We start from the raw sequence: 27,059 nt of genomic DNA on the forward strand, positions 1-27,059 counted from the left end.
AGAGCAATATCGCAAAAATGGTTTCAAATAGAGCATATTTTTAGAATTTCCGATACACAGTCTCACGCGCTGGAGATAAAATTGTTTTTTCTGTACAACGTTGCTATCGCTCGCTTTGCAATCCTTGGGCTTGTTAATCAAAAGAAAAAAAAATTCGTTAATGTTTTACAAAATGTGAAATCGATAATAAAACAAATTCCAAATTTGGGCTTCCAGATGCCCATATTCGCAGTAGGATTACGTTATTCAAAATTGGATGTCTCTGTACCGTTGTTTTTATCACAATGCAAGAAACATACATACGTTTATGCATATTCTTCATTATTTAATGTCTTTAAATATAATACAGGGCAATAGTATTCGGTGGCAACCATTTGAAAAGTGAAACAACGCTTTTAGTGGAATCGACGCAAAATGCCAAAACGAAATTAATATTCCTTCCGGGCAAATTGCCCCTTTGAACTTAAAAAAAAAAAGAGTAAACAAAGTCATATTAAAGATTAAAAAATAAACATGTTCTTTTCGACAGTGAAAAGCAGTAAAATTTTAAAAAGAAAAATGAAACACATGAACTTTTGATCGGATATATTAATACACAAGTTATAAAGTATCACAATGTAATTAGAATAATGGGACATTTCATGTCCAGTGAAATTTTTCAAGCTGAAAACTCGCGTAATTTAATGAAGCTATTAAAATTATGTTAGCTTTAGATTTTATGATTCGGGTTGCATTATTAGTACAGAATATATATGTGCATATGTTACTGCTGTCTAATGTCAAATTTTGTTACGAAAGAGTAATTGCAAAGGCGCAAAATATTATGTTATTTTTGTCTAAAAAGAACATGTTAGTTCCTCATTTGCCTTTCTGTTAGCAGTTATACATCTTTGACGAAACGTCGGTGAGATATTAAAAAAAATATGAATGTAGTATTACCATCCGTGACTTCAGGAAAGTTTGTTGTAAATTATTCATAAATTGTAAATTATACATGAATGTATTTTAAAAACGAAGAATTTAGAATATATCTCTTCGTTATATTTTAAAATTGCCCTTGATTGTATGGTGGTTAGCGTAAACTGACTGAATTCTCTTCCCTGCCAGGGTTTAGTTATGTGGTTTTTTCCCCTCTCTTCTTGCAGTGTAATATCGATCGACTCATATGGGGTGCATCTTGGCCAGCATTGATGGCACGTTAAGAAGATTGAATGACCAATGAGTTTGGCAACAATCCCGGACAACTCCTTAATCGCGAATGTCTAGCTGTTAGAAAAAGTTTCGTTTTATGCATTCTTGTTAGAATTAAGATGATAAGACGGTGATCATACTATGATAAATTCATTTGAAGGTATTTTTTGCATTTTACCGAGTGCCTTCATGGTGTAACAGGATAGCTCGCTCGGCTAGCAATCGAGAAGTACGATGTTCGAATCCCGGAGAAAGCATTGCACATTTTTCATATCTCCTTCATCGATAAAACCAAATGACTGTACGATTTATACAATGTTGTCCTTCCTCATGGGCCAGTTGGGCATTTTCCAGGGGGCTCCAACAGCATTGGGTTTCTTGCTAAAGTTTTTACATTTCCTTTTTGTGAGTGGTTGCCGGTAAGGGTCCAGCACATTTCTTTGCTCAGGAATTCAGGCACTGTTAAGACGGCACGGAGCTTACCAACAACGGCCTTAGATGGATAATAGTGTTTTTCTGTAGAAAATTTCTGCGAAATGTGTAGAAAAATTTTGCTCTTAAAGGACTATAGGTCTGAGGATCTTCATATAGTTTTTTTTTTTCGTTTTTGTGCGCCTTCGTAGTCGCATATCTGTGTCTGGTGTGCTGAATTGTCGTAATTTATAGCCCAAGCTTGCATGCCTTTTCTTGTAATGTAATATTGAAAAGTCGATTTGTAAAGTGAGTTTTTCCTAATGATACAAAAGATCACTTTGTCGAAATTGTTGTGCTTCACCCTGTAGGCGGACAAAGGAAATGAACTGCATCGAAAATCGATCTACAGAGGATGAATTTATTTAACGATTTTACGATTATCAGACTGTATCAGCCTAATTGCTAACATCTTTTTCTTTCCGCAGAAATTCAATCTAGTAATGAGGTGAACGTTAGTAGAGGAAATATATAGACTATTTTGGTGAGAACAAAGACAAATGAATTGCTGTAACTTAAGATTGCATCTGTTTTTGAGGTTCGCTTGCTGACCAAAAAATACATTTTAGTTTCAAATACCTGACTTATAGTTCCCTCAGCTGTAAGAACTAGGCTCTTTCCTAAGTTGTCCGACTGTAAGGCGCATCGCTTACCTGTGTTAATTAAATTCTGATAGTTCTGCTCCACAGTAACGAACCATATCTTCTATAATATGGAGCAGCCTGAATTCCTTTTACAATTCTGAGGACCAATAAATTCAGTCTGAGCTCATAATTACATTTCTTATGTTGGCTATAAGAAACTCTGACGGATATCTCAATACTCCGAAGTCGCTCTGAACTAACAACTAAAAAACTAATGCGCTCTGACGTCTTATATAGTTTTACCCAGAGGCGCAGAGATATATCTAGTACTTCTTGAAATTACTGGAATATGAGGGCCGAATACGGTTACAGCTACATAGAGGATCAATTAGCTATTTAATTACAATACACATTACAGTTATAAATGGACCGTACTAAAAGTCGCCAAATGGTCCGCTAGTTTGTGACTTTGGGCGATTTTGCGACAAAAAATTAACAGCCCAAACCTTCGCTAGCTTGGCGATATCTCGCCAGATTAGCGAGATAGCCATTTACTGTGTTAAATAGACTTGCCCCTGTATAAAAATAAAGTAATGCCCCTGTATTCTTATTTTTCCGCAGAGCATCGTTTCTTTCAAGCATTTCATATTACATTATAAAAAAAATACTACAATTTTACATATAATATCACTAAAATTATTTCCTTAGATACAAAATTCGCAACAGTAAATTAATTTAAACATTGCATTCATTAATAAAACAAGCAAAAGTAGAAAACAGGAGTCTAGATTTCACAGAAACAGATAAATTCACAAAGGACTTTTTAAAAGAAAAACTGGCTTGTAAGCACGTTGCGCATGGAGAAAGCCTCGAAAACGACCATGCTCTAGCCTGGTTCGTTAGGATTCGAAAACGAGTTGAACTACCAGTGTTCTGCAGTCTAATCCACTCGGCGGCCACTGGTGGACTCTTTTTAACTTAAGTTCGCGTTTTTATGTAATAGTTATATATTAATTCAAAAAATCCCGTCGTCATACTGGCGATTCGATTCAAAACAGTATCTCGACTATATAATAAAATAAACTGAAATATTCATTTATTATTTTTAGTCAGATCTATCGCTTACTAATAGCTTGAGGTTCAACATTGTATGCATCCCTAGAGAATAAAAAAATAAAATAAAAATGAAGTTAAACGAACAAAAATGAAAAGTTATCTCATTATTCAATATCAGGATAATCGTATTTGGAATTCTCCGAGGATGTATTTTTTATTCGTCTTCAACCTGTTACCGCTTTCCTCTCTCTGATAGTGCATTTTAAGTACCGTCTTATTCCCTGGAGGCGAAATACCAAACGATCTAGTTGAGGGCACTGAAAAGTTTGGGCCTATTAAGGAAATTTAATTTGTCAACAAGTGTAATTCATTCTTTTTTCTTTTCATTCTCACTCATTCGTCTGCTTCCGCCCCTCGGTTTCCTAATGAAAAGACACCAGACAGACTGAACGGCTGACCCTAATCTAGAGTGACAAGCATCTCGTGTTTACTTCCAACTTTGGCATCCCCTGTTTGAAGTAAAATAAATAAAGTAATGCTACCAAGCTCTGCTTTCCGAGTGCCTTTAGTTTCTTCTGTTTTTCTTTAAAGAAAAAGAAGAATTTCACACTTGCGGGTGTCTTTTCCGTCGTCCCTCTTAAGATGATGAGCTGTTTTCAGGGGGACAGGTTAGTGAGTAACTTGAAGTTATTTTTGTTATCCAATATTCGAAAGTGTTTTTTAGCGTGGCATGCACTGCCTGCTGTTTCTCGTTTCCTTTTTATCTTTCTCGTGATCGTGTGAATGGACTCGGATTTCAATCTTGTCACTTGCCATAACACTTCAGGTTTTCTTTGTTCATATGAAGTTTTCTTTTTTGGCCTCTCCTGTGCTGCATCTTCGTATGTAAGAGCTTTTGGAGGTAATGCTGCAATGAGGAATGTTATTACAAAGTATTCGAATTGCTTGATTTTTGAAGATCTCGTGAAATTAAATATGTTAATTTATTTACGAGGTTTTAAATTTATCGTTTATTTAAATCATATAGAAGGTTAATTCAGTACCATAAACTTGTAATAGGATGACTTGGAGAAAGCTGCAACTGAATGGCGTTGGCTCTTTGCATTGTAATAACTTTAAAAGGCTCTACTGCTTACTTAGCAAGATGACACTCAAAGACAGACGTATATTAGAACACATATTCATTTGCATTGCACATCATCATCATTATGGATGCGCTGTGCACCCCACAGTTTTATACAGATTATATTAGAACAATGAACAATAGCTAGCAGAGGCTAAGCCAGCGAAGTAGCGTCTGAAGGGGATGAGAGTTAGAAGCAAAAATATGCTCAGTTATCCGATAAGGCATAAGATAAGGTTTCTATTTAAGTTACTAATTAAGAGAAAGTTTTAGTTCTCGAAATTTTGAGATCAAAGTTCCGAATTGATTTAAGTATTTTTATCTTACATACATATATTTTTAAGAAGCTATTAATATCGTATAATTGGCGTGTACGAATAGATTACCCTGTAATGTTCAGCAAAAGTGTAGCCAATAAATATTTATGGAAATGGAATTACGTACTGTATATAGTCCTATTGTTCTTGGTTTATTCTGTGAGTCTTTGCTTAACCATAATAAAAATGCTTCTTATTTTAACTTTATTATGTTTTTAATTGTATCATTTCATTGTTTTACGTCAGTTGAAAAAAAAAGTTTGGTTTAATTTTCGTTGAATAAAAATTAGTTACGCATTTTATTTTATCAGTTTTTTTTTTATTTAATATTCGGAAAAAAAAAAAAATAGTGTTTAGTTTCAAGACTTGCTTCAATAAAAACTGCTGCCTTGTTTTATTTGAAGGAGAAATAATTTGGGTTTAAAATCAGGCAGTAATGTAACTTATTCGATGTAGATTTTGAATAAAATTCTATCGATTTCGGGAGAATAAAACATAAATCTCTCTTCATCAGAAGCGAAATTTATTTGCTTTCTTTTTTTTTTTTGGGGGGGGGGACCATTTCTTGTATCACAGTGACTATGTAATTTTGTATTTGGGAAAGAAGAATAAAGACAAGTTTAATCCGGATTATTCAAATGGAATGTGGTCTTTTTAGTCGGGATATTTTGAGTTCTTCTGTGTACTTCTGCCTAAGAATTTGAAGTTATTACACATATGATATCAGCAAGGATGTCGGTTACCAAGTTTTAGCGAAAATAAATAATTAAACTATTTACTACTTTCAAAAATTTTTGGCTTAAGTTTTATGACGTACTGATTAAGTTAACAAAATTAAACTTTAATGACTCATGTTAAGTCATTTATTATTATCATAATGATTCTAAAAGGAAAAATGCACTAGTAGTAGCTGTTTTATGCAACAGTGCTTATTGGCGAATAAACCAGTGTTTTGCTTCTTTATCAAGTGTTATCGTTAATTACTTCAAATCCATGAACCCGGAGAACGCAACAATATTTTATGTAGCTAGTATTTAAGAATGTATCCTGTAGCACTAAAACAAAGATTAACTCTTAATTTATCTTCGAAATCTTTGAAAAAGTGTTTGTGCAATGAGAAGAGAATTTTAAATTTTAATGAAACATTACAAATCTAACGCGTAACGAATTCGGGTTATTCGTTTATAATTTTAAAAAATTTTGTTAATTTTAAGGTATAAAATAAAATAAAATTATAAACTATATAATAATTAATAATAATACTGTGAATGCTCAACTGAATTAAGCAATTGGTTTAAGTAACCTTTAGTCATTTCTTATCTGTAGGTTATGAAACATATGTGGTGTGCTGAACGTGTGTACTGTATACTTATGCGTATTACATTCCCAGAAAAATATGCATACACGCATGAAGAAGTCTGGAATAAGGATGATGGCTATAAATTTAATAGTAATAACTGTAATGATGATGATAACAATAATTTGAACATAAGCGGCCTCAGGAAATCAGCCACACGCTGTCCACGGCCCTCGTGTTGGCTACCATATCATTGCAATTCATTGTACAGTTTAAAATAGCAACTCTAACGTTATAGGCGACACGAGCTATTTGCGAATTGCAAGAAAATAATTAGTTTTATCAGATGAACTTCCGTATTTTCAGCATGCCCCATGCCGACGACAGCTGGGGAATGCAAGCAACCAATTTTCAAATAGCGATCTTAAATTTTGACTTCTGATAGATCCCTCCTTTCATTTAATTCCTCATCAGTGGCTGTGTAGAAAAATCCACTGAACGCTAACAATTCATCCTGGGTTCGGTGTCTAGGAAACTGGATTTTTGCGTGGTGTGTACGAACAAGTTTCCCATAGAAAGACCCCCGGAAACATTCATCCTAAGACTTGTAGCCCTCCCATGTTTTACCATTACCATTTGATCAACTGACCAACCATTTATTTAGTTAATGAAATTATTTTGCTCCAGTTAAAATAAATACTTAATTGAAAATGTGGTGGAGTAAAGTGAGACTAGAATGAAAGGAAGTCAGTCTGCTGCATTTACTTTGATTAATTAAATTCGTCGGAAGTGTAAAGAAGTTAATAATATCAAAGATTTTCAATTCTATGTTCTATATTAAAAGTGCCTAATGTTTAGAACATGCCTAATTATGTCTTTTTAAATAGTGGTCTGTCTTTCTGTGTGTTCACTTGAACTTGTTACCTTTTGCTAAACCTTTATCATGAATTCTGAATCTCTTGAATTTCACTGAAATTTGTTAAATGGAAAAATTTTGGAAGAAAGTGTCTAAAATTCATTCATTTAAAATGAATGAAAACCATTGAAAAATGTTGCCTGAGAAAAGATAAGAAATGCAGAAAATAAATTCCCTTTGTGACTTACCAAAAGATGTTGTCAACTACAGTTTTAACATTTTTGTCGTTAATAGCTAATACACTTTATTTTATTGGAGGAAAATGTGTGGATTTCGAACTTACCAAAACGATTATCGGAAGTGCTAGCCACATCATTTTTTTCCTAATAACACGCGCTGACTTCTTGCCGTTAGAAAACGATTTCTCTTCCCGTTTCGAGACAAGAATTTCCTTCCTTCTCTCTTGTAGCTTTATAGCTCAATTTAAGGAAAACTAAGACATATATCATTTTTACGTCTTCTATTTCCCTGTTTTTCCTTTCTCTTTTAAAGCTGTTAAAACTCGAAAGTTTTTTATCTGCTGCCTACTATATGGTTGTAAAATTTAGGGAATAAACGTCGTTACTATATTTTCCCTAAGGTAGAATGGTCTGATCTAATGTGAGATTGGCAACAAATGCGTTCGTTGCATGCAACAGTAAATTTGTAATAATTTCAGTGAATTCCTGTTTGTAGTTGGACTAAATGTTTACTTTTGGTACTATTTTATGCAGTATTGATTTGAAATGCCTCCATAATTTCAGGTAATATGTTTAAAAATCTGTGTCTTTTAAGTGAAACTTTCGCTAGCTCCATATACTAGGATATGTAACATTTATAAATACGGTAAAGTTTAACTGACTAATTACTCACATTAGGATATTGCCAACATTAAATAAAGTTATAGTAAAGTCTATCGTGTTCTGTATTGTGAACTAGCGGGGCACATTTTCTTTTATCTGTGTTTGAAAATAAGAGATTCTGTCATCTTATGGAAATTAATTTTCGAGTAATGATATAGCCATGAAAAACTACTGAACTGTGTAGTATAGCGTACATTTTCAAGAAATAATAGAACAATAACTATTAGGTCTTTACATTGAAACTGAATAAGCAACGAACGATTTTCTTTAGGAAGCCCTCCTCGAAGCTGCTGTTTGTAACGTCGATAGCTTTTGAATGCTTTGTTTTAATAAATACTTTACGTTGCTTTAAAAATGTGTTTTTAGGTGCCGGGATTTGACGCCTTTTTTCACATTTTTTCGTCAGCTTATGCGTTAAGCCATATGTCTGTCACCCGTGACCGACAATATAAAGTAAGGGATATACTGCCTTCATATTAAAAAGAAATCAATTTAAATAATTTTAAGTTTTAAAAATTAGATATGTAAAATTATGAAGAAAGTTGTAATTTATTGTCAAATATTATTTTCATTAATGTTAATGAGTATATTTCAATGCAGCAATAGAGTCATCATCTTAACGCAATTTGCAGAAACTTGTCGAGAAAGATTTGGATTTTCATGTCAAAAATATGATAAAATATTGTTAGTTTTTTGGCAGTATTTCTTCCTAACTTATCTTTGAAAATTTTTTCACTTAATAACACCCCAAATCTTCTGACGTTTATTAATCCCCCCCCCCAAAAAAAAAACTAATTTATGTTTCTCCATTCGGAAGATGGGCAGTTAGTTTATTCTCAAATGGTATAATTGACATCACATACCTTAAATGTGGAAATTAATACAACTTAGGGTTTATCTTATAAGTTGCTTAAAATTGCAATGGAGTGTAGAAAACGGATAGCCCTTGTGTACATTGCCTCAATTATTCAATCTAATAATCTAATTTGCTGAATTAAATTCCACTTAATATATTAAATGCAATTCAATTACTTCTGATCTGTAACTATCATTTTTGCTTAGAATATTTAACCGTTCTGTTTTTTCATGCCTCTAAATAAAAGCATTTCTATCTGTTTCGTTGGACAGGGTGACCAAAAAAAAATTCTGAATTATTAAGCTTAAAGTTTTATATTTCAGACAAAAAAGTACGCTTTAAAACACGCTTTTGTTCATTTTAAAATTTTACAGTTTTACACTGCGAGTTAATTTTGAAATGACGCACTTTAGATTCATATATTATTAACAGTTACTTTGGATTCATATATTATTAACAGAACGGTTAAATATTTTTAAGACAGAAATGGTAAGTAGCTAAATTAAAATGAGGCATAAAAGGGATTATTGTCAAGTTAAGTAGTTTGCTTTCATATTTTATATCTGTGTATATATGTGTGTGTGTGTATAATACATTGGAAAGTCGGTGATGAAGCGAACTGTAAAATTGCTTAAGTCATGCAGATGCAATATGAAACAGTTGTGGCAGATTTAAAAATTTATTTTTACTTAAATTTACATATGCGGCCACAAAAAACCTGGCGACGCACTAATCGTGCCTGTTCCAGACCATTTACGTTTTTCATAGCGTTGCGGTAAGAAGAGAGCAGCGCTGTAAAAGTCTAGATAGGATGAGAAGCGAAATGTTTTGTTCGAGACAAAAATCTTAATTCAAAATGAATATAATGTTGCATGCTTACGGGTTCGCAATAGATTGAATGCACAAAGGGCCGATGATACGCTGATAAAATTTATTTTAACAAAAGAAACTCTTCAGTGTTCTGGAACTTTCCGCAGAAATACTTATACAGGTGTTCACAGTATCACAGAGTACAATTACAGAGTAGATGTACTTCAAACTTTTAAGAACGTTAAACACAAAGCAGTGCAAAGCGCATCTAAAAGGCGAAATTTTTAATACTCCGATATCGCTCGGAATTCCCAACTCAAAACAATAACTGAGGGAAGATTTTCTCTTCGGCCTAGTTTCCACCCGGCTGCCGATATATTTCTAATACTTTCTTGCTTAGGCATATGAGGGCCGAATTACAGTTACAGCTACGCAGAACGTCAATTACAATTATTAAATTACTGTCCCTATTACGGTAAAACAGGGACCGGACCAAAATGTCCCCAAATGATCGCTAAGTTTGGCGACTTTTAGAAATTTCTCGCCAAATTAGGCGACAAAAATTAGTTGCCAAAACTGTTGCCAGCTTAGCCATATGTCTCCAGATTACAGCCATTTACTCAATGTTAAATAGACCTGCCCCTGTATTCTTACGTTTCCAGCAAGCTTCGCTCCTTTACACTACACAAAAAAATATGACAGTTTCAAATACATTTGCTCTGAAATCATCTATCTATATATACAGAATTCGTAACAATAAATTCCGATTTCGATATAATTTTAGTTGTCTAATAAAAATTCTCCGGAATTATTATTGGCTGTAGATTACTTTTATTAACTAAATAAATGTGGATAAATTTCTCCAAATTTGATGTTTTATTTTATGTTTAAGGAATTTATATTTTCAAATCTTTGTGAAAAAAATGCAGATACCAATAGAAAACAACTAATAATTTTCGTACTATAAAGAAATTACACACATTATGTGTACTGTTATTTGTAGCTAACTGTATATTTGCGGCTAGTTCATTTACTCGCAACTGCTCTGTAAAGAAATAATTAAAATCTTAATTAATTTTAATTTAATACTTGATTTTCCATTTTAAATTCAATGAAAAAATTCGACTTAAAGAATTGTAGGATTCGTAGTTTCGTATATTTCGTAGATCAATGCTTGGGCGGTTTGATATTCAAATCTGCTGGAGTGCATTCTTTACCTTTTATGGCTTGGTTCCTTTTTGTTGCTCTTTCCAAGACCCCTTTCGATAGAATTTTCGGAAGAAGAAAAGAATTTTTCGAGCATCTCCGCATTTTTGGGTATTTGCCATATATAAAGGCTTTCTGAAAAGGACTTTTCGAATTCTGCAGAGCTTATGTCAGATCCTTTATAATCCGCTCTCTTGCTGTAAGGTGCCCGAGACTTAACATAGAATAGAAAGGATAAAAACAGGAATATTTTGAGTGCTTTATATTTATCTTCTACGAATTCTTTATCTTACTTCGCGAATTTTGTTTAGTTGTAATCGTATTTGTCATAATAATATATAGTTTGATGTCAAGTGTTGAAATATATTTTTCTGTTATTTATGATATCTGCGTATTAGTACTTGAATGGCTGTTTCGCATGTTTACTATTTTGATGTTGTTTTTCGCTTAGATCACACACAGGTGTGATCGAAATTTAAGGGGGGAATGCAATGAATGCAACTAAATGAGCCATTTTCGATCTATACCGTTTTATGTTAAAGAGAAAGAACAGAGAATCAAATCCTCGGCGTTTTTAAAATTAATGTGTTGTATATGTATTATAGGGAAAATATGTTTGTTCATCATTGAGATAGCTAGTAGCGCAGCAGGATTCTTTTACCCTGAGCATTTTGAATGGCACAACGGTTAAACAATTCTTTGGCTTTCTTGCTTTCAAAACGTAACAAAACTCAGTCTGAAGATAATTTTTCACTTCCGGTAAGGATCATATGGATTTTCAGATCCACACTGAATTTGACAGTTTTTTATTGCCCGACAATTACAGCGTGTTTAATTTGGTTGCATATTGTCAAGTACACTGTGCATTATGGAAAAGACTTAAGTAATCTGCATATTATTTTGATTATTATATTTATTTCACGTATTATTACTTAATTCTTAGACATAGAAGAAGTTAGATTTCTTTTGATAAGTTATAGTATAGATCAAAATCTAGCTTGCGATTTTATGCCTTCTAGAGCAGGAGTGCTCAACCTCTTTATGAGTACGACCGCAGTAAAGAATTATTAAATTCTGGGATGCTAATGCCTGTAAGTGAATAAAGCAAGAAATTAAAATAATTGCTGTTGGTTCAAATAATTGAGCGTTTGCGACTTAATGCATTCGTCTGGAATGGCCGAAATGCATCGGTCATTGAGCCGTCACATCGCCGGGAATGCTGTTCAGAATGCACCACAGGGGCGGCCGAATTACACCACCAGAAAGAAAAAGCTCTTTCTTACTTCTGGTGATTACCAGAAAATGGTGTTGAATTACCTAGTATTCTCTGAACGAATCCGACGACCTGGTGACGGATTCTGGTGGTGAATTATCTCAGATTCGTCCCTTGAGGCCTTCCTACTCGCTTCCTTTACCATCAATCTCTCCACAAGACTTTCGGCTCGATAGCATTTTAAGTGCCCTCCCCATGCTGTAAAGACACTATACACTTGCAAACATTTAGGTCTTCTGCGTGGTTCGAATCCAGCATCAGGGCTATGGTAGCGATCTGTCTTAAATAGTGCCTGCCGAACGGCTAGAGATTAACGATTTGAATTAAAATAATGGTTATAATTAAATTTAAGCTTTAAATTAATACTTTTTTTTGTATTTGTTAGTATTAATTGCGTTTAATGATTAAACATGTAAAAAGTTTCTTCTTAATAGAAAGAGTACGAAGAAATGAAGAAGCAAAATCGAAAACAAAGCATAACGGGAGCGAGGAAACCGCGTGGGGCATTTTTTACGGGTTGCGCATGTTTGTTCTATAACATGTTGTGAGATAGTAAGAATGTTCTATCGAACAATGTCAATCATGTTGTAATGTTCCTCCCTCTTATCTTGCTAAATGTAATGTCGAAGAACCTACTGAACTACTAAGCGAATAATCGCTTAAGTCCAAGAACAGAAACGGAAACTCGAGAAGGAATTAATTACCCTTTCTTTGCTCAAAATGAAGATTTAAAGTTCGATCCTTTCGCCGAAGCTAACACAATTCTAAACTAGTTGGCCCGTAATATTTAAATTAGCCAGCAAAGCTATCAAAAGGCACGCAATACGCCCGAGCTTAGTAATAGTTAGAAGACGTAGCCAAAAGGCAAACGCGCGCTATTCAGGAATCATAACTCTCTCTGGTGAAGTCATTGGAACTTTATCTTAAATTCTTTCCACTTCTCATTTGCATTTAACGCGACTCTAAAATCTCATTCTGATAAGGAATTGTAAGCTGAAGCTAGAAGAGATAGGAAAGGTGAATTAAACTAAAATAACTGTTATGAAATTAGAATGTTTCTTACAATGTTATGGATTGTCGATATAATAATAAAAATACGTTATAAATTACTTAACAACATGCTATATTTATAATATAGAACATTAAGAGTACTTAAGTACAGTTTCTCTCATTTATAAACTTCATAGAAGTTATTAAGTTCCTCAAAGCTCAAACTCTGGTTACTTGAAAACTCTTAGATGATTGGTCAGTGAATTACGATAAAGTGTATGGGAGATTTCTGCGTAGACAAAGAATACATTCTCATGGAGTGTTTTGAAAAGAGAATTGCCCCATTGTCACATTGGGCATTCAAGAAAATGAATAATTATGTGATCCAAATTTAGTGACTGATGAACAATGCAAAATTAAGAACTTGCCATAGAACAGCATAACTTATTGGACGTATGTTGTGTAATTTGAAGAAAAAGGCTAGAGGGCGCTGTTGCTCGCTTAGTTGTAAGAGAATAAAGTTTGTTCATGTTGAAGGCGGCGGCCTAAGAATACGCTCTGTATATAGTAATTAAAATATTGTTTAAAATGTAAAAGTGTTAAAATTAGTAAACCCACTGAACCACCATCATCTGATTTGGAGATGCACATAATTATTAGATGGTGCATCGGCGTAAGGAATTAAGGCTTTGTGAAGATTTTAGGTATTCGATCCAAGTGTTTCGATTTCAATGGATATTTCATATTCAAGTGACAATGGAATTCCAAATAAAGGTAGGGAAATCTTAAATTAACTATTTAGTGATTATTTGTAGTACATTAGTAAGTATTTATTATTGCTGTCGTGGGTGTATTTAAATTAAATAAAATGGAAGAGAAGTTAGATAGATTGAAACGTAAACGTTCCACATTGAGATCGTCTGTTACTAGGTTAATTAAAGTGATTGAAGATAAATTAAAAATTGAAGGAGAGGAAAATTCGATTAAAGAATTACGAGAATTCTTTGAATTATTAACCGAAAAGAAAAATAATTTGAGAATGCTTGATGATGAAATACAAGAGTTAATTGATGTTAACTTAATTGAAGAAGATTATAGTATAAGCGAAGAATACAGTGACAAATGTATAATTGCTTGTAGTCAAATTAAGCAGTTTCTAGGTGCGATTACCGCAGTACCGCCAGCGAGGAATCCCCAAAGTTCTGATTTAAACCAGTCTAGTGGTAATGGAATTTTGCATGTAAGTTCCAGTTCTAGTGGGAGTAGTACGCTGAAATTACCAAAATTAATGATTGATAAATTTTGGGGAGACCCCAAACAATGGAATGAATTTTGGAATAGTTTCGAAAATTCGATACATAAAAACGAAACGCTTACAAAAATACAAAAATTTGTATACTTAAAAACATTCTTAACGGGACAAGCTTCGAATGTTGTGTCAGGCTTTGAGTTAACAGAAAGTAATTATGATAGTTGTGTAGCATTACTAAAGGACAGATATGGTCGAAAAGACCTGATCATTAATTCATTCATGAATAAAATTCTCAATTTGGAAGCCGTTAAAAATTCTGCTAACGTAAAGGCTTTACGTAAATTATATGACGAATTAGAAGTTTCGATTCGTAATTTGGAAACTTTAGAAGTAACTTCTGGCTCATATGGACATTTATTAATTCCAATATTATTAAAATTAATTCCGGACGATTTAGTTTTGGAATTTAATCGGCAAAGAGGATCGAAAGATAAAGTTGAAGTTTCGGAATTAACACAATTTATTAAAACGGAAATAGAATGCAGGGAAGTTTCAAATCTAGTATTAAGCGAAAGGAAAAATCCTGTGCCTCCGCGAGTCGATCAATCAAAATATGAAACTAGAAAATATGTAAAAAATACACCCACGGCTGCATTTCATACTGCAGTTAACCGAAAATGCATCTTTTGTGATAATTTGCACGAGTCATTTAAATGCGAAGTGAATGTTTCTGATAAATTAAAGAAACTAAGATCCGAAAACCGCTGCTTTTCTTGTTTTAAAAAATTCCATACTTCAAAAAGGTGCAGAAATAAAACTAAATGTAATAAATGTGGCGGTATGTATCACAATGAATCGATTTGTACTAATAAATCCCTTGTAAACAAAAAGTTGGAACAAGGTTATTCCAAAAACGAAACTGAATCTCTGACTTTGAATTCTGAGGAAAGAAATAAAGTTCAAAACTTAAAATTGATTGCTTCTGTTCCTCAATGTGATAATAATAATGACTGTAATGCCAGGGAAATATTATTACAAACTTGTACAGTTTATGCTTGTTCTAAGTATAAATCAAAATTAACTAGATTAATTCTTGATCAAGGCAGTCACAGATCCTTTATAACGAAAAAATTGGCCGACCATTTAAAACTTACTCCAATCCGTTATGAAAGACTTTCTGTTTATTCATTTGGTGCGACGAAGGCAATCAATCATTCCTATCCGGTCGTTGAAATCGAAATTCAGAATTGGAAACAAAATAATAAAATAAAAATTGAATGTTTGATCTCGGATGTTATTTCCTCGGCGTCCATCAGTGTGCCTAGTAAACAAATTGCAGACTTCATAAAGCATATGGGGCCATCTCATATTTCAGATATTGTACGAGTGATTCTAAAATTAAAACTTCGTTTATCATGTCGAAATGCAGAGTTGCACCTTTAAGAGCAATCAGGCTTCCTCGTTTAGAGTTAATGGGAGCACTCGTAGCTGCTCGAATGTATAAATATTTGAAAAAATTTTTTGGTGATTTAATTGAGGATGTTTATTTTTGGAGTGATTCCGAAATCGCCATTACTTGGATTAAAGGTTCGCCAAATAATTGGAAACCATTTATCGCCAATCGTGTTACAGAAATACAGAGTATATGCAACAAAAAATTGTGGAACCACTGCGAAGGAAAACAAAATCCTTCCGATTTACTGACTCGAGGAATTAGTGCTCAGTCACTAATTAAGAATGATCTGTGGTGGCATGGGCCACACTGGTTACGTTTTCCTATTGAAAACTTTCCAAAACAAAAGAAATTAAAACCAAATTCAGAATCGTTGGAGTTAAGAAAAAGTATTATTTTGACTGCACCTGTAATTAACAATGAATCCCCAATTTTGCATATAGAAAAATTCAATTCTTTAGGAAAATTACTTCGAATTACTGCCTATGTATTTAGATTTATTGGGAGGCTTCGGAAAAGGTCTACAGGGAATGGACCTTTAAGTGCTTTTGAGATTAAAGCAGCTGAACATTATTGGGTAAAAATTACGCAACGAGAATCGTATCAAACGGAAATAATTAAGTTATCAAATAAAAAATCAATTCTCGATTCTTCCATCTACTCCCTTAATCCAAGGCTTGATGAGGAGGGAATTCTTCGGTTGAAAGGTCGCATTCAATTTGCAGACTGTCACGAGAATTTAAAACATCCTATTCTATTACCCTCAAAATGCAAGTTTACCGAGTTGATCATCATGGACTCGCATGAAAGGGTATTCCATGCTGGAGTTAATTCGACACTAACTCAGATCAGAGACAAATATTGGATCATTAAGGGAAGACAGCGTGTTAAGACTATCATCAGAAAATGTGTGATATGCAAACGATATAGTGCACGTCCTGGGGTACAGGATATCGCTCCACTTCCTCCAGACAGAATCCAAGAGTCTCCTCCATTTGCTGTGACGGGGTTGGACTTCGCCGGTCCATTTTTTACGAAAGACAGGCAAGGTAAAGTTTACATGCTGTTGTTAACGTGTGCGGTCACTCGTGCCTTACATATAGAGATAGTAACTGATCTCAGCACTGAAAGTTTTTTTGCTAGCTTTCCGAAGATTTTTAGCTCGCCGAGGACTGTGTACCACCGTGTACTCCGATAATGCCAAGACTTTTAAAAGAGCTGATAAAGAACTAAAACATATTTTTAAAACTTTGAGTGACTCATCTGTGAAAGAATTATTTTCTGCTACAGGCATAATTGGAAATTTATTACTGAGAGGGGTCCATGGTGGGGAGGGTTATGGGAGCGTATGGTACGAACCATAAAATCCAGCTTATGCAAAATTATTGGTCGAGCATCCCTTACTGTGAAAGAGCTTGAAATCCAGGCAATGATTAATTGTAGACCAATTAGCTACGTGTTTACCGATCCCAATGAACCTTCTCCACTAACGCCCTCTCAATTTCTGATTGGTAGACGATTACTATCTCTGCCCTGCTAATCAAATAACATCCCAGAAATCTCTGGACAATAGGGCAAATTTTGGAATTAATGCCAGGCAGAGATGGTAAAATAAGATCTTGCATAATTAAAACACCTACTGGTACCTTAAAAAGGCCTATACAATTGTTATATAATATGGAACTTAACTAATGTTTGTATTTGTACTTTTAGGTTTGATTCTCCTGACCTTGCTGATAGGTATCGTTTAATGTTTTGTAAAATTTTATGTGCTTATAATTATGTATGCATGTTTGTTATATTTAACCATTTCTCCAGGATTTATTGTCGAAATATTAATTGAATATTCTAGAATATATTATTGAAAGATGAACTCTCCACCGAGTTCAGGTGGGGAGTGTTGTGTAATTTGAAGAAAAAGGCTAGAGGGCGCTGTTGCTCGCTTAGTTGTAAGAGAATAAAGTTTGTTCATGTTGAAGACGGCGGCCTAAGAATACGCTCTGTATATAGTAATTAAAATATTGTTTAAAATGTAAAAGTGTTAAAATTAGTAAACCCACTGAACCACCATCATTTGATTTGGAGATGCACAAAATTATTAGAACGAATAACTACAGCTCACGTTTAAGCTCTAATCCACAGCGGAACTGTAGACCACTCTTTTAGGCTATCCCAAACTATCGTCCGTAGCTATGTTGTCGACGTGAAACGTATTTCTAGACATAAGAACCAACTTTTCAAGTAGAAATTTTGTGAATTTATTTCCCGAAATGACAAATAAACTTACTGTTGGCTTTTTGTGTAATATCGTGTGATGACTACATTTGCGATTTCTTATTTCTGTAGTTTTTATGTTACCATCAGATAGATTATGGCGACGTTTTGCTTTTAGCAAGGAAAATGGGTTATTGGGGAGGGGTCGCACGTAAGAGCTTTGTCCGTTATGAAAGCCTGCAGGGAAAAAGCACTTTCTTTTCTCGAAGTGGACACTAATCGTATTTCGCATCGCTGAGTGGCACTTTTTTTTTTTTTTTTTTTTTTTTTTGGCGAGATTCCAGACTTCTTGTTCTTGGCTTTTGTTCTTTACTTGCGACGTCGATTGAAAGCTATATTAGAAACATTTTTGCGATAATTCTCTGAAGAATTTCTTTTGCCAAGTTGTTTTCTTCTATGTTATTCACCTCATCTTTTGTTGCTTCTCATCTTTAATCGTTTAATTTTTATGCCTTCCCCCCGTCTTCTATTTATCTGCGTCACCCAGCAGAATAAAAAAACTTTTTTATCTCTCGGATATTTAACCAACGTGTGTTTGTGTGTGCGTACGCTTTCTGCCTCCCCCTCTACCGCTTTGATCATTTTACGGTTCGCAAAGTTTTTAAGTTAGGGTATTTAAGTTAGAAACAGAATTTTTTTGTTCTCCTGTCTTTAATGTTATAACCTGGAGGCAGTAAGCCAGTCGCATGCCGGCCGTCGATATGCGCTAGTGTAAGAATGAAAACCTTTTTTTAACCCATATATGGATTTACAAATTTCTCTTTTCTTTACTACTACTCAGCTCAGTAAATTTCCAAAAACTGCCCTAAAATTGTTATTTTTTTTTTAAGCTATAGAATTTGAAAGAAAGTTGCCTTTTTAAATGTATTGTATGTGAAAAGTATGAGTAATAAGCTTATTTTGTAGAAATACCTCTGTAATGTTGGCTTTTTTAAACACATGCAGGTAGTAATAAACATTTTGCATAGTTTTACATTTCGTATTTATGATACATGGGAAACTTTTAGCCATAACTTAATATTTCATCTCGGTATGGTTTATTTTAAAAGAAGGAATGGCGCAGAAAGGGTATTTTTGAGTATATTTTGAAGCACGAAACGAACGAAAATTAAAGCATGCAAAATACAGTAATATAACTTAAAAGCTATTTTGTGTGCTTCTAATAATGAGACTATGAAAGTTATTTAATTTGTAATAAAACGTTATTAAGCAAAATAACATATGCAACACAATGTTTACAAGAAAGCAGATATTTTATTACGCAGTGAATAACGAAAAGGGGTGTGAGAACCTTACAAAGTTTTTATGATCAGTTAAATTTATTAAGAAACAGAAAAAAGTAAACTAAAATAGAAATACAGAATAGTCTAAAATTAAAACTTGTAATGAGATGCCCGTACCACACACGAGCAAATCAAGCTGCGCAAAAAAAGTTTGCCTTTATGACATACGGGGAAAATTGTTGAGCGATTTTTTTAAACTTTGTATGAACATTTTTAATTCCATGTAATCTACACATAGTTTCTTGATAAAAAAGATGCATGGTTCTGATTGTTTTCCTTGGATTATTTTTACATTTTTGTTATGTGCATATATTGTTACGAAATGTACAGGCGCGGTAAGATGGCTTCCCCGCAAAACAGGTTTAGGGTTGCCATAAAGTGGCAAGGGAAAACAGGGTCGCCACATTTGGCGAGAAATCGCCCATTTGGCGACAAAATAGGCGATATGCCATGGACGGATGGAGAACCTTCTGGAACGAATTCTTACCCGTTCAGCCCAGAATGTTCTCGAACACAAGCCAAAAGCTATATAAACCCTGCTGGTCCGCAGTCAGGAGTGCCTCGTCCAGAATGCGGCGAGTTAGTCATTCTGTGCGGAGTCGAACGACCCTAAGGGCAGCGAGTGCCGAGTGGGTCGCCGAGTGCATCGAAAGAGTCTCTTAGTGTATCGCGGTTAGCGCATCGTCGAGAGAGTGTGATGAGCTCCGGGAACGACTGAACCGAAGAGTCGGGAGCTGTACTCTGTATGTCGTCGAGTCATCGCGAGTTGTAGCGTGGAGAATCTCGAGAGTACGTGGAGTTCCCGAGAACGACCGAGCAGTGTCGGGAGCTGTAGTCTGGTGCTTTGCAGTGAAGCTGTCTCCACCGTTGTAGCCTGATAACCCGAAGGCTTTGTCGCTGATTGTTCAAGCGAGTGTATAGTAGATCTTCGACGACTGTAAAACGGGACTTTGGAGCTGTCCTAATTAGTATTGGCTAAATAAAGTGTGTTTCGATGCTTCATCAAGCGTCGTCGTTATTCACTCCAAATCTACGAACCCCGCACGAACGTGAAGGAAGAAAATAACGTAACAATATGTATATATATTCTTGAATATGTAAGATAAAATATGAAATTAAAAATTTTAGCTTGAATTGCCGATAGCCCCAATTTAATCTATCTATCGCCATTAATACACACGCTTTATCTTTGTTGGCTTAAAAAAATGTTTATCAAGAAGAATAGAATTATATATTAATATTTAGATAATGCTATAAGACAAGTAACTTGCAGAAGTCTCCACCCAATAATAATATAAAGATTATCGAAATCGAAACTCACTGACTGTAAACTAAGAGTTTATCTTGAACACATCGCACTTGCTTTCTGCTTCTCTAGCTAGCCAAACCTAACATCTGACCTCTTCAAAAATGTGAAAAGTTCTGGAACAAGCACGATTAGTGTGCCAGTTTATTTTTGGAAACAAATGTCAACTAAAATAAAAATGAATGTTATTAGTTCTGCCACATCTATTATAACTTATTTATTATGCTTCAACATCTATTTTTAACAATTTCTAAACTATTATTATTATATATAATGTGTATCAATAACTATTTGATTCATTTAAAGTTTATCGTATTTGTTGAAATAAAATTATTTTATAGTTACTTATTGGTAAACGTATTCTTGTGTAGTTATCATATATTTTCATTAACATGACTTTACTTTTACGAATGACTTTATTCATTAAAAACAAAAATTTAGTTTTTCTGTTTAGCGATTTTAAAATTTTGGACAGATTTTTTTCTTTTTGTTACTATCATTCGATAGCATGCAATGAAATAGAATCGCAGTTATCGGAAGTGCCAATCCTATTTCGGATGAACTGAAAATTCGGGTAAAACAGAAGGAACTAAACTGTTTCGCGTAAAAATTATATATAAAACGTTTAGCATTGCTTATACAACGTTCTTTAAAATGACTTTTATCATATTTATGATTTCCCTTCCAAATAATTTAGAACGCTATTTAAAGCAATATAACAGAAACTTGGGAGAGAATAAGATTAAAAAACCGTAATAATGCACTTTTTCACATTTCTTATCGCACGGTACAGTTACAGTGTGCTATTCTTAAGCTTTCGAAAGCAATAAGCACAAAATTATAGTAACTCACGACATAGAGGGCTGTTATTGTTATGTGAGAATGGTGGAACATTTTAGCAATCGATTTTAGAAAAATATTTGTATTCCTAATTGTGGCACCAGAGCGTCTTATAACAAGTGCAAATCAACTTGCTGAAACATATGATTTAATGATTAATGTCAAAATTAATGAGAATTAATTTCTTGTTTAATTGAACTGAAGTTTATTTAAAATAACTAAATTATTATTTGTAAATAAATGGTTTGCTTGAAACAGTCACCTTTTTAAGTGTAAAAATAGATTATTTGAATTTTCTTGCAAGAGAGTGAGAAATGATTAAAAAAATGAACATAACAGAAATGAAAAATCTACTTACCTATTATGCATATCAATGGAAAATCAGTCTGTAAGCGGAGGTTCTTAGAATTTTGCCACCATAACTTTTAAATTAAGCTAATATTGTTATAATTTTATAATGCAAATACTGCTAGAATTCATTTTGAGGATTTCTTTTATTCCTCAAACTTATTTTTATTATTCTTAATGAAAGTTACCACGTTGCAATCATAATTTAACAAAATTTTACACGCTATCGATGTGTGTACACTTGTTAGATCGTCTTTAAAGTTAAATCTTTATACTAATGGTGTTTATTACAACGAAGACTGTTCTTTTAAGGATAATGGTAATAAAGTCTCTAATGATTATAACGATGTAAGACTAACCTAAAATTGTTTGCTGAAAACGATTTAATTGTATTTTATATGTTTCTTTAATTTAAAATTACGTGTATGATATGTAGTTATGTGTAAGATCAGTTCCAGCAAATAATTTTAAATGAAGTGAGATCTATAAATGTAATGCTTTAAGTTTTTCATTTTAGTAAGATTTGGTACTTGTATTTCAATCTTTTCTCTTTTTCTTTTACAGGTAAGAAACTTTATTTGGAATTTTCCATGTATGAAAGAATTACAGCATGTTATAGTGAGTAATTTATGCAAATCGTTTCAATTTAAAGTGTTACTGCAAATATGCTTTTCACAGTTAGAAGTTTGTTGATTTTTAAGATCAATTAACAGCAGATAATTAAATGTTGGTTAGCTGACTTCGGGTTCGACTCTCAGAGTCGATCAGTCTGGTTTCTTACTAGTAATGTAAAGTGTGAGCCATTTTTTCATGAAAAAGCATTCATAAAAGCATCTTTTTAATAATAGTTCGCCCTCGAGAGCTTTGCTTCACAGTTTTCTTATCTGTTTGATTGCGGCCGAATAATTAAGACCACTGAATACTATAAAAATAAAAAAGATTTAAAAAAAAAAAATCTGAGAGGGCTTATTTTATGGTCATTCAAAAGGGTTTGTTAAGGTTTTTACCAGTCTGCTGTTGCACTAACTCCTGCTAACCCATTTCTTTTTGTATCTTAGAAATATAATTTTGTTCATAGAAAATATAAAATTCGAAATTCAAACTTCAGGCTTGCAGGTGCACATGTTTGGGTTCGGGTAGTTATTCAAAATTTTGATGGCCCTAGGTACCGTTATTTTTTCACAGTTTGAGATGCATAGGTACTTGCATGCAGGTTCTTCATTATTTAATTTCTTTAAATGTAATACTGAGTGATAATATTTGGTGTTAACACTTCGAAAAGTGATTCAGATGTATAAAGTGATTCGCCACCAATCCCGTTTCGAGACTATTAGCCCATTGGGCTAATAAAATAATAATAAATGCATTAATAATTCAGTAATAAAGTAAGCTTTATAGGAGTTCTACCTGGATTCTATCCCAGGGAATTTGTCTGTGGCTGCATGGGTTGTTTTTTATGGTTTTTCCGTATATGTAACGTGACTACGAGTCAATTTTCCTCAGTTTTTGTGGGAAAGCTTTCCACAAAAACATCCCTGTCGTTAGACAGATAACCCCGTGAGCTTTGCCATATTCAAATAACGTAACCTAACGGCACCCTGATTAGTTGTCCCTTCTGAAAACTTTTGTGAAGGTATCTACTGCATAGCAATTACTTCTTGATAAGTTTGCCATACTAAAAATCCATTCTTATTTATTAAATGTTAGTATTTGGTTGTTTAGGATTCAATTTGTTAAATTTTGATATTTAATTTATACCTAGAACTTAAGAAAAGAAGCGCCAATTTTCAATTTAATATTACGTGATAGGAAATATAATCTAAAATTGCATGACGAAAGGCATTTAGTAAATTTGTGGAGATATTTTTAGAGTTATTATTTTGAAGTATAATTTCGTATTTCAAGAGCTTTGTAAGCTTGTTTAGTTTTCAATTGGGTACGTATATTTGTAAAACGTTATCTTTTCCGTATAATAAATATAATTCGGAAATATCGTTGTTTATACTGATATTTCCAGCACATTATTTTGTAATCATTGGATGTTACATTGGACGAATTATTTTGTGATTATTGGATGCAGATAATGTTCAGATAATTGAAATTAGCAAGTTAGCATAATCACTGCAAAATTCAAGCTACAGTAGATTTTTATTTTCCGTTGGGAACTTAAAAAGCAGTTAATATTTCCCATGTGTTTGCCGTAAGATTAATCAATTTTATATGAAAAATAGGATTATGGAATCAAAATATTGTAACGAATTTTATTTGTGTGAGATTGAATTAAAAAAAGTAAATGAACATCATATGATATGAGGGACGCAGGCCGACCCTCCTGGCAGACTTTACCGTCGCCCTATGGCTTTTTTGCGGGCTGCGCCAAAGCGAGCTAGAAACAACACCTTCAACAAACAGACATAAAGAACGTAAATAAAAAACAAAGTTCAAATTAAAATCCCTACTGCAAGCTTATCATGATTAATCTTCTCCATTTTCCTGGTAAAGTAATCTTCTAGTGCTCCTCTGTACTGGAACCTCATTGCAAATGATTTATTGAAAAGACATTTTCCTGAATATATACATTTGGTAGCCTATGCTGATGACCTTCTGGTGCTTATAAAAGGTAAATCTTTGGAAATAATCGAGGAATATTTTGATGAATTAGTTCTGGAATTAGAGAATTGGGAAGAAGAAGAAGGGTTAAAGTTCGATAGTCAACAGAGAAATGATGTGTACTTTCCCCGTGCAGGAAAGCAGACATGAGAACCAAGGTTGAAATGCAAGAATCAAAGAATAAATTTTAGAAAAGAAATTAAATATCTTGGTGTAATTTGGGATGATTAATTAAATTTTATTTCATATTTTAATATGGTTCATAAAAATCAGAATATATTTTAAATTATTACAGGAGGAATAAATGTAAATATTTTACTGATATCGGGAACGAGTTTAAGAAAAATGATGTTTTTAAATATATATGATATTTTAAATGATTTTAAAAGACTGAAAAAATTTGCTAGGTAAATGAACATATGATTCAGCGGGAAATCGAACCTAGCACGTTTCATTCTGGAAGAAGATGCTGTTGTAACTAAGCTCTAAACCCCCCCTTTTCAGGCCAAAAGGGACGTTAGTCTCGAAACGACATTTTGTGTTAAGTCACTATAAACGGCGTATTACTTTTCAAATTGTTCCACAAATATTTTTTGCCCTGTATTATATTTAAATAAATTAAATAATGAAGATTCTGCGTGAATGGTTTCTCACGTTGTGGAAAAAAAAAAAAAAAAAAAAAAAAAAAAAAAAAAAAAAAAAAAAAAAAACGGTACCTAGAGCCATCCAATTCTGAATAACGTAGTCCTCCGCTCGAACATTGCTATTTAGAAGCCCGAATTTTGAATTTCGAATTAATTTTATTATCTATTTCGTATTTTGTAAAACTTTAGCGAATTTTTTATTAACAAACTCAATGATTTCAGAGCAAGCAGTGACAACACTGTACGGGGGGAGGATTTCATCTCCAGCGCGTGAGACTGGCTATCTAAAATTCTAAAGGTTGGCTGTTTTTAAATATGTTTTGATTTTGCCATTGAATCGAGTTTTATGTAGCCTAAGCTCCAAGAACGTTCTATTTAAAGAATAAAGTAAGTACACAAAAAGACCCCCCCCCCGAAAAAAAAGAAAAAAAAAAGAAAACAAAATCTGAAATGTTTCAGATTTTAAATTACGTCCAAAGGGGCGTTTTTTAACATTTTGTGTGTTACCTTTCTTTATTAAATATCATGTTCCTCGCACTTAAACCATAAGATCCAGTGCAACAGCAATATCGCAAAATAGTTTTAAAACGAGCCTATCTTTAGAATTTCCGATACAGAGACTCACGCGCTGGAGATAAAAATGTTTTTTCTGCACAACGTTGCCATTGCTCGCTTTGAAATCCTTGAGTTTGTTAATCAAAAATTCGTCAAAGTTTTAAAAAATAGGAAATCGATCATAAAACAAATTTCAAATTTCAAATTTGGTCTTCCACATGCTCATATTCGTTGGAGGATTACGTTATTCAAAATTCGATGACTCTATGTACCGTTGTTTTATCACAATACGAGAAATATACATACATTTATGCAGATTTTTCATTATTTAATTTCTTCAAATATAATGCAGGACTCTAACATTTTGTGGCAACAGTTTGAAAAGTGAACCGACATTTATGAGTCCGACGCAAAATGCCAAAACGAAACTAATAGTCCTTCGGGATTCAAATCCCTTTGGACTAAAAAACAAGGAAAGAAAAAGAGAAAGGGAAGTTTTGTAAAACCATCTTAGTAATAAAATTGAGCATTGCTATGATGAACAGTGAAAAGACTGGCAGCGGAACAGAAAGATATGTATGCCTGCATCGGAAATTCTAAGCGTATACTGCTATGCTACTTTTAAAATTTTTGTAATTCCGTTGAATTGTAAGTGCGAGGAAAATGGTGCTTAAGAATAAAGCTAAGACAATAAAAGGGGGTGTTAGTAGAAGTGAGTGTAACAGCAGACTGGTAGACTGTGAACTCAGCGAGAGCGTGAAAAACCTTAAAAAACCTTTTTGGGCGACCGTTAAAATTTGAAACCTCTTAGATTTTTTTTTTTTGTTTTTTTTTGTTTATTGTATTATTATTTAAATCTCATTTCTGTAGTCTAAGTGCCTTTGTAAGCGTAATTTTATGTATTTGCTACAAGTTGTTTGCTACAGATGGATACAAACTTTTATCGAATTGCTTAAAAATACTTGAATGAGTACCGTGGTTGTTTTTATTAATTTAGTGTAGCTACACATGACTTCAGGTTTATTACAAAACACGCATTTTAATTGTTATAGATCGCAAAGTGTAAACTAGGAGTAATAAGTCAAAGCAATTTTTTTCTCAATTGAATGAAGAAATTTAAGTCTTAAATGGGAAGTGAGTAAAATTATGGACTATATAATGAGGCAACAAATTTATAGACCATATATTTACGTAAAATTTTTAAAGCTCTTTATTGTCACTTTTTACAACTGTACCGTGTTGTAAGCCTTCCATCCTTCTCTTCATCGTCATATGTTCTCATGTAATATTCATGTAAGAAGGTCTTTGTAATGTTAAAATGGCATTTTGTTGCTATAAACATTATCATTGAGGAAATTCGTAATTTTTCTATATGTGCAATATCTCACAAAAAATTCCCCGATAATTCTCAGCTTCAGGCCATTAATCCTTGGAATTACTGGTGTTAGAAACATCTTTAGCAATTTTATCGGTATTCGCAATTTACGACATCGCAATTTTATCGGCATCATATTTTCGTAAAATTATTGCCAGTTTATGTTTCGATACTTTATCATTCAGAC

The 27,059-nt window shown here is 33.3% G+C and overlaps 1 protein-coding gene across 5 annotated transcripts in view; it reads left to right on the forward strand.

The window, feature by feature from the left end:
* Positions 1-27,059, forward strand: part of LOC118184736 (protein sprint-like) — a 309,002-nt gene that overhangs the window by 140,953 nt on the left and 140,990 nt on the right. The window contains exon 3 of one of the 5 annotated variants that reach the window (XM_035354458.2): positions 22,253-22,306. The exons of the other annotated variants lie outside the window; for them this stretch is intronic. Within the exon in view, the coding sequence (XP_035210349.1) occupies positions 22,253-22,306 (54 nt within the window). The remainder of the gene's footprint in view (positions 1-22,252; positions 22,307-27,059) is intronic. 5 annotated transcript variants of the gene reach the window in all.

This window comes from Stegodyphus dumicola, chromosome 2 (genome assembly GCF_044657685.1).
Source record: "Stegodyphus dumicola isolate Sdum_Otavi_A_Nest chromosome 2, ASM4465768v1".
NCBI lineage: Eukaryota > Metazoa > Arthropoda > Arachnida > Araneae > Eresidae > Stegodyphus > Stegodyphus dumicola.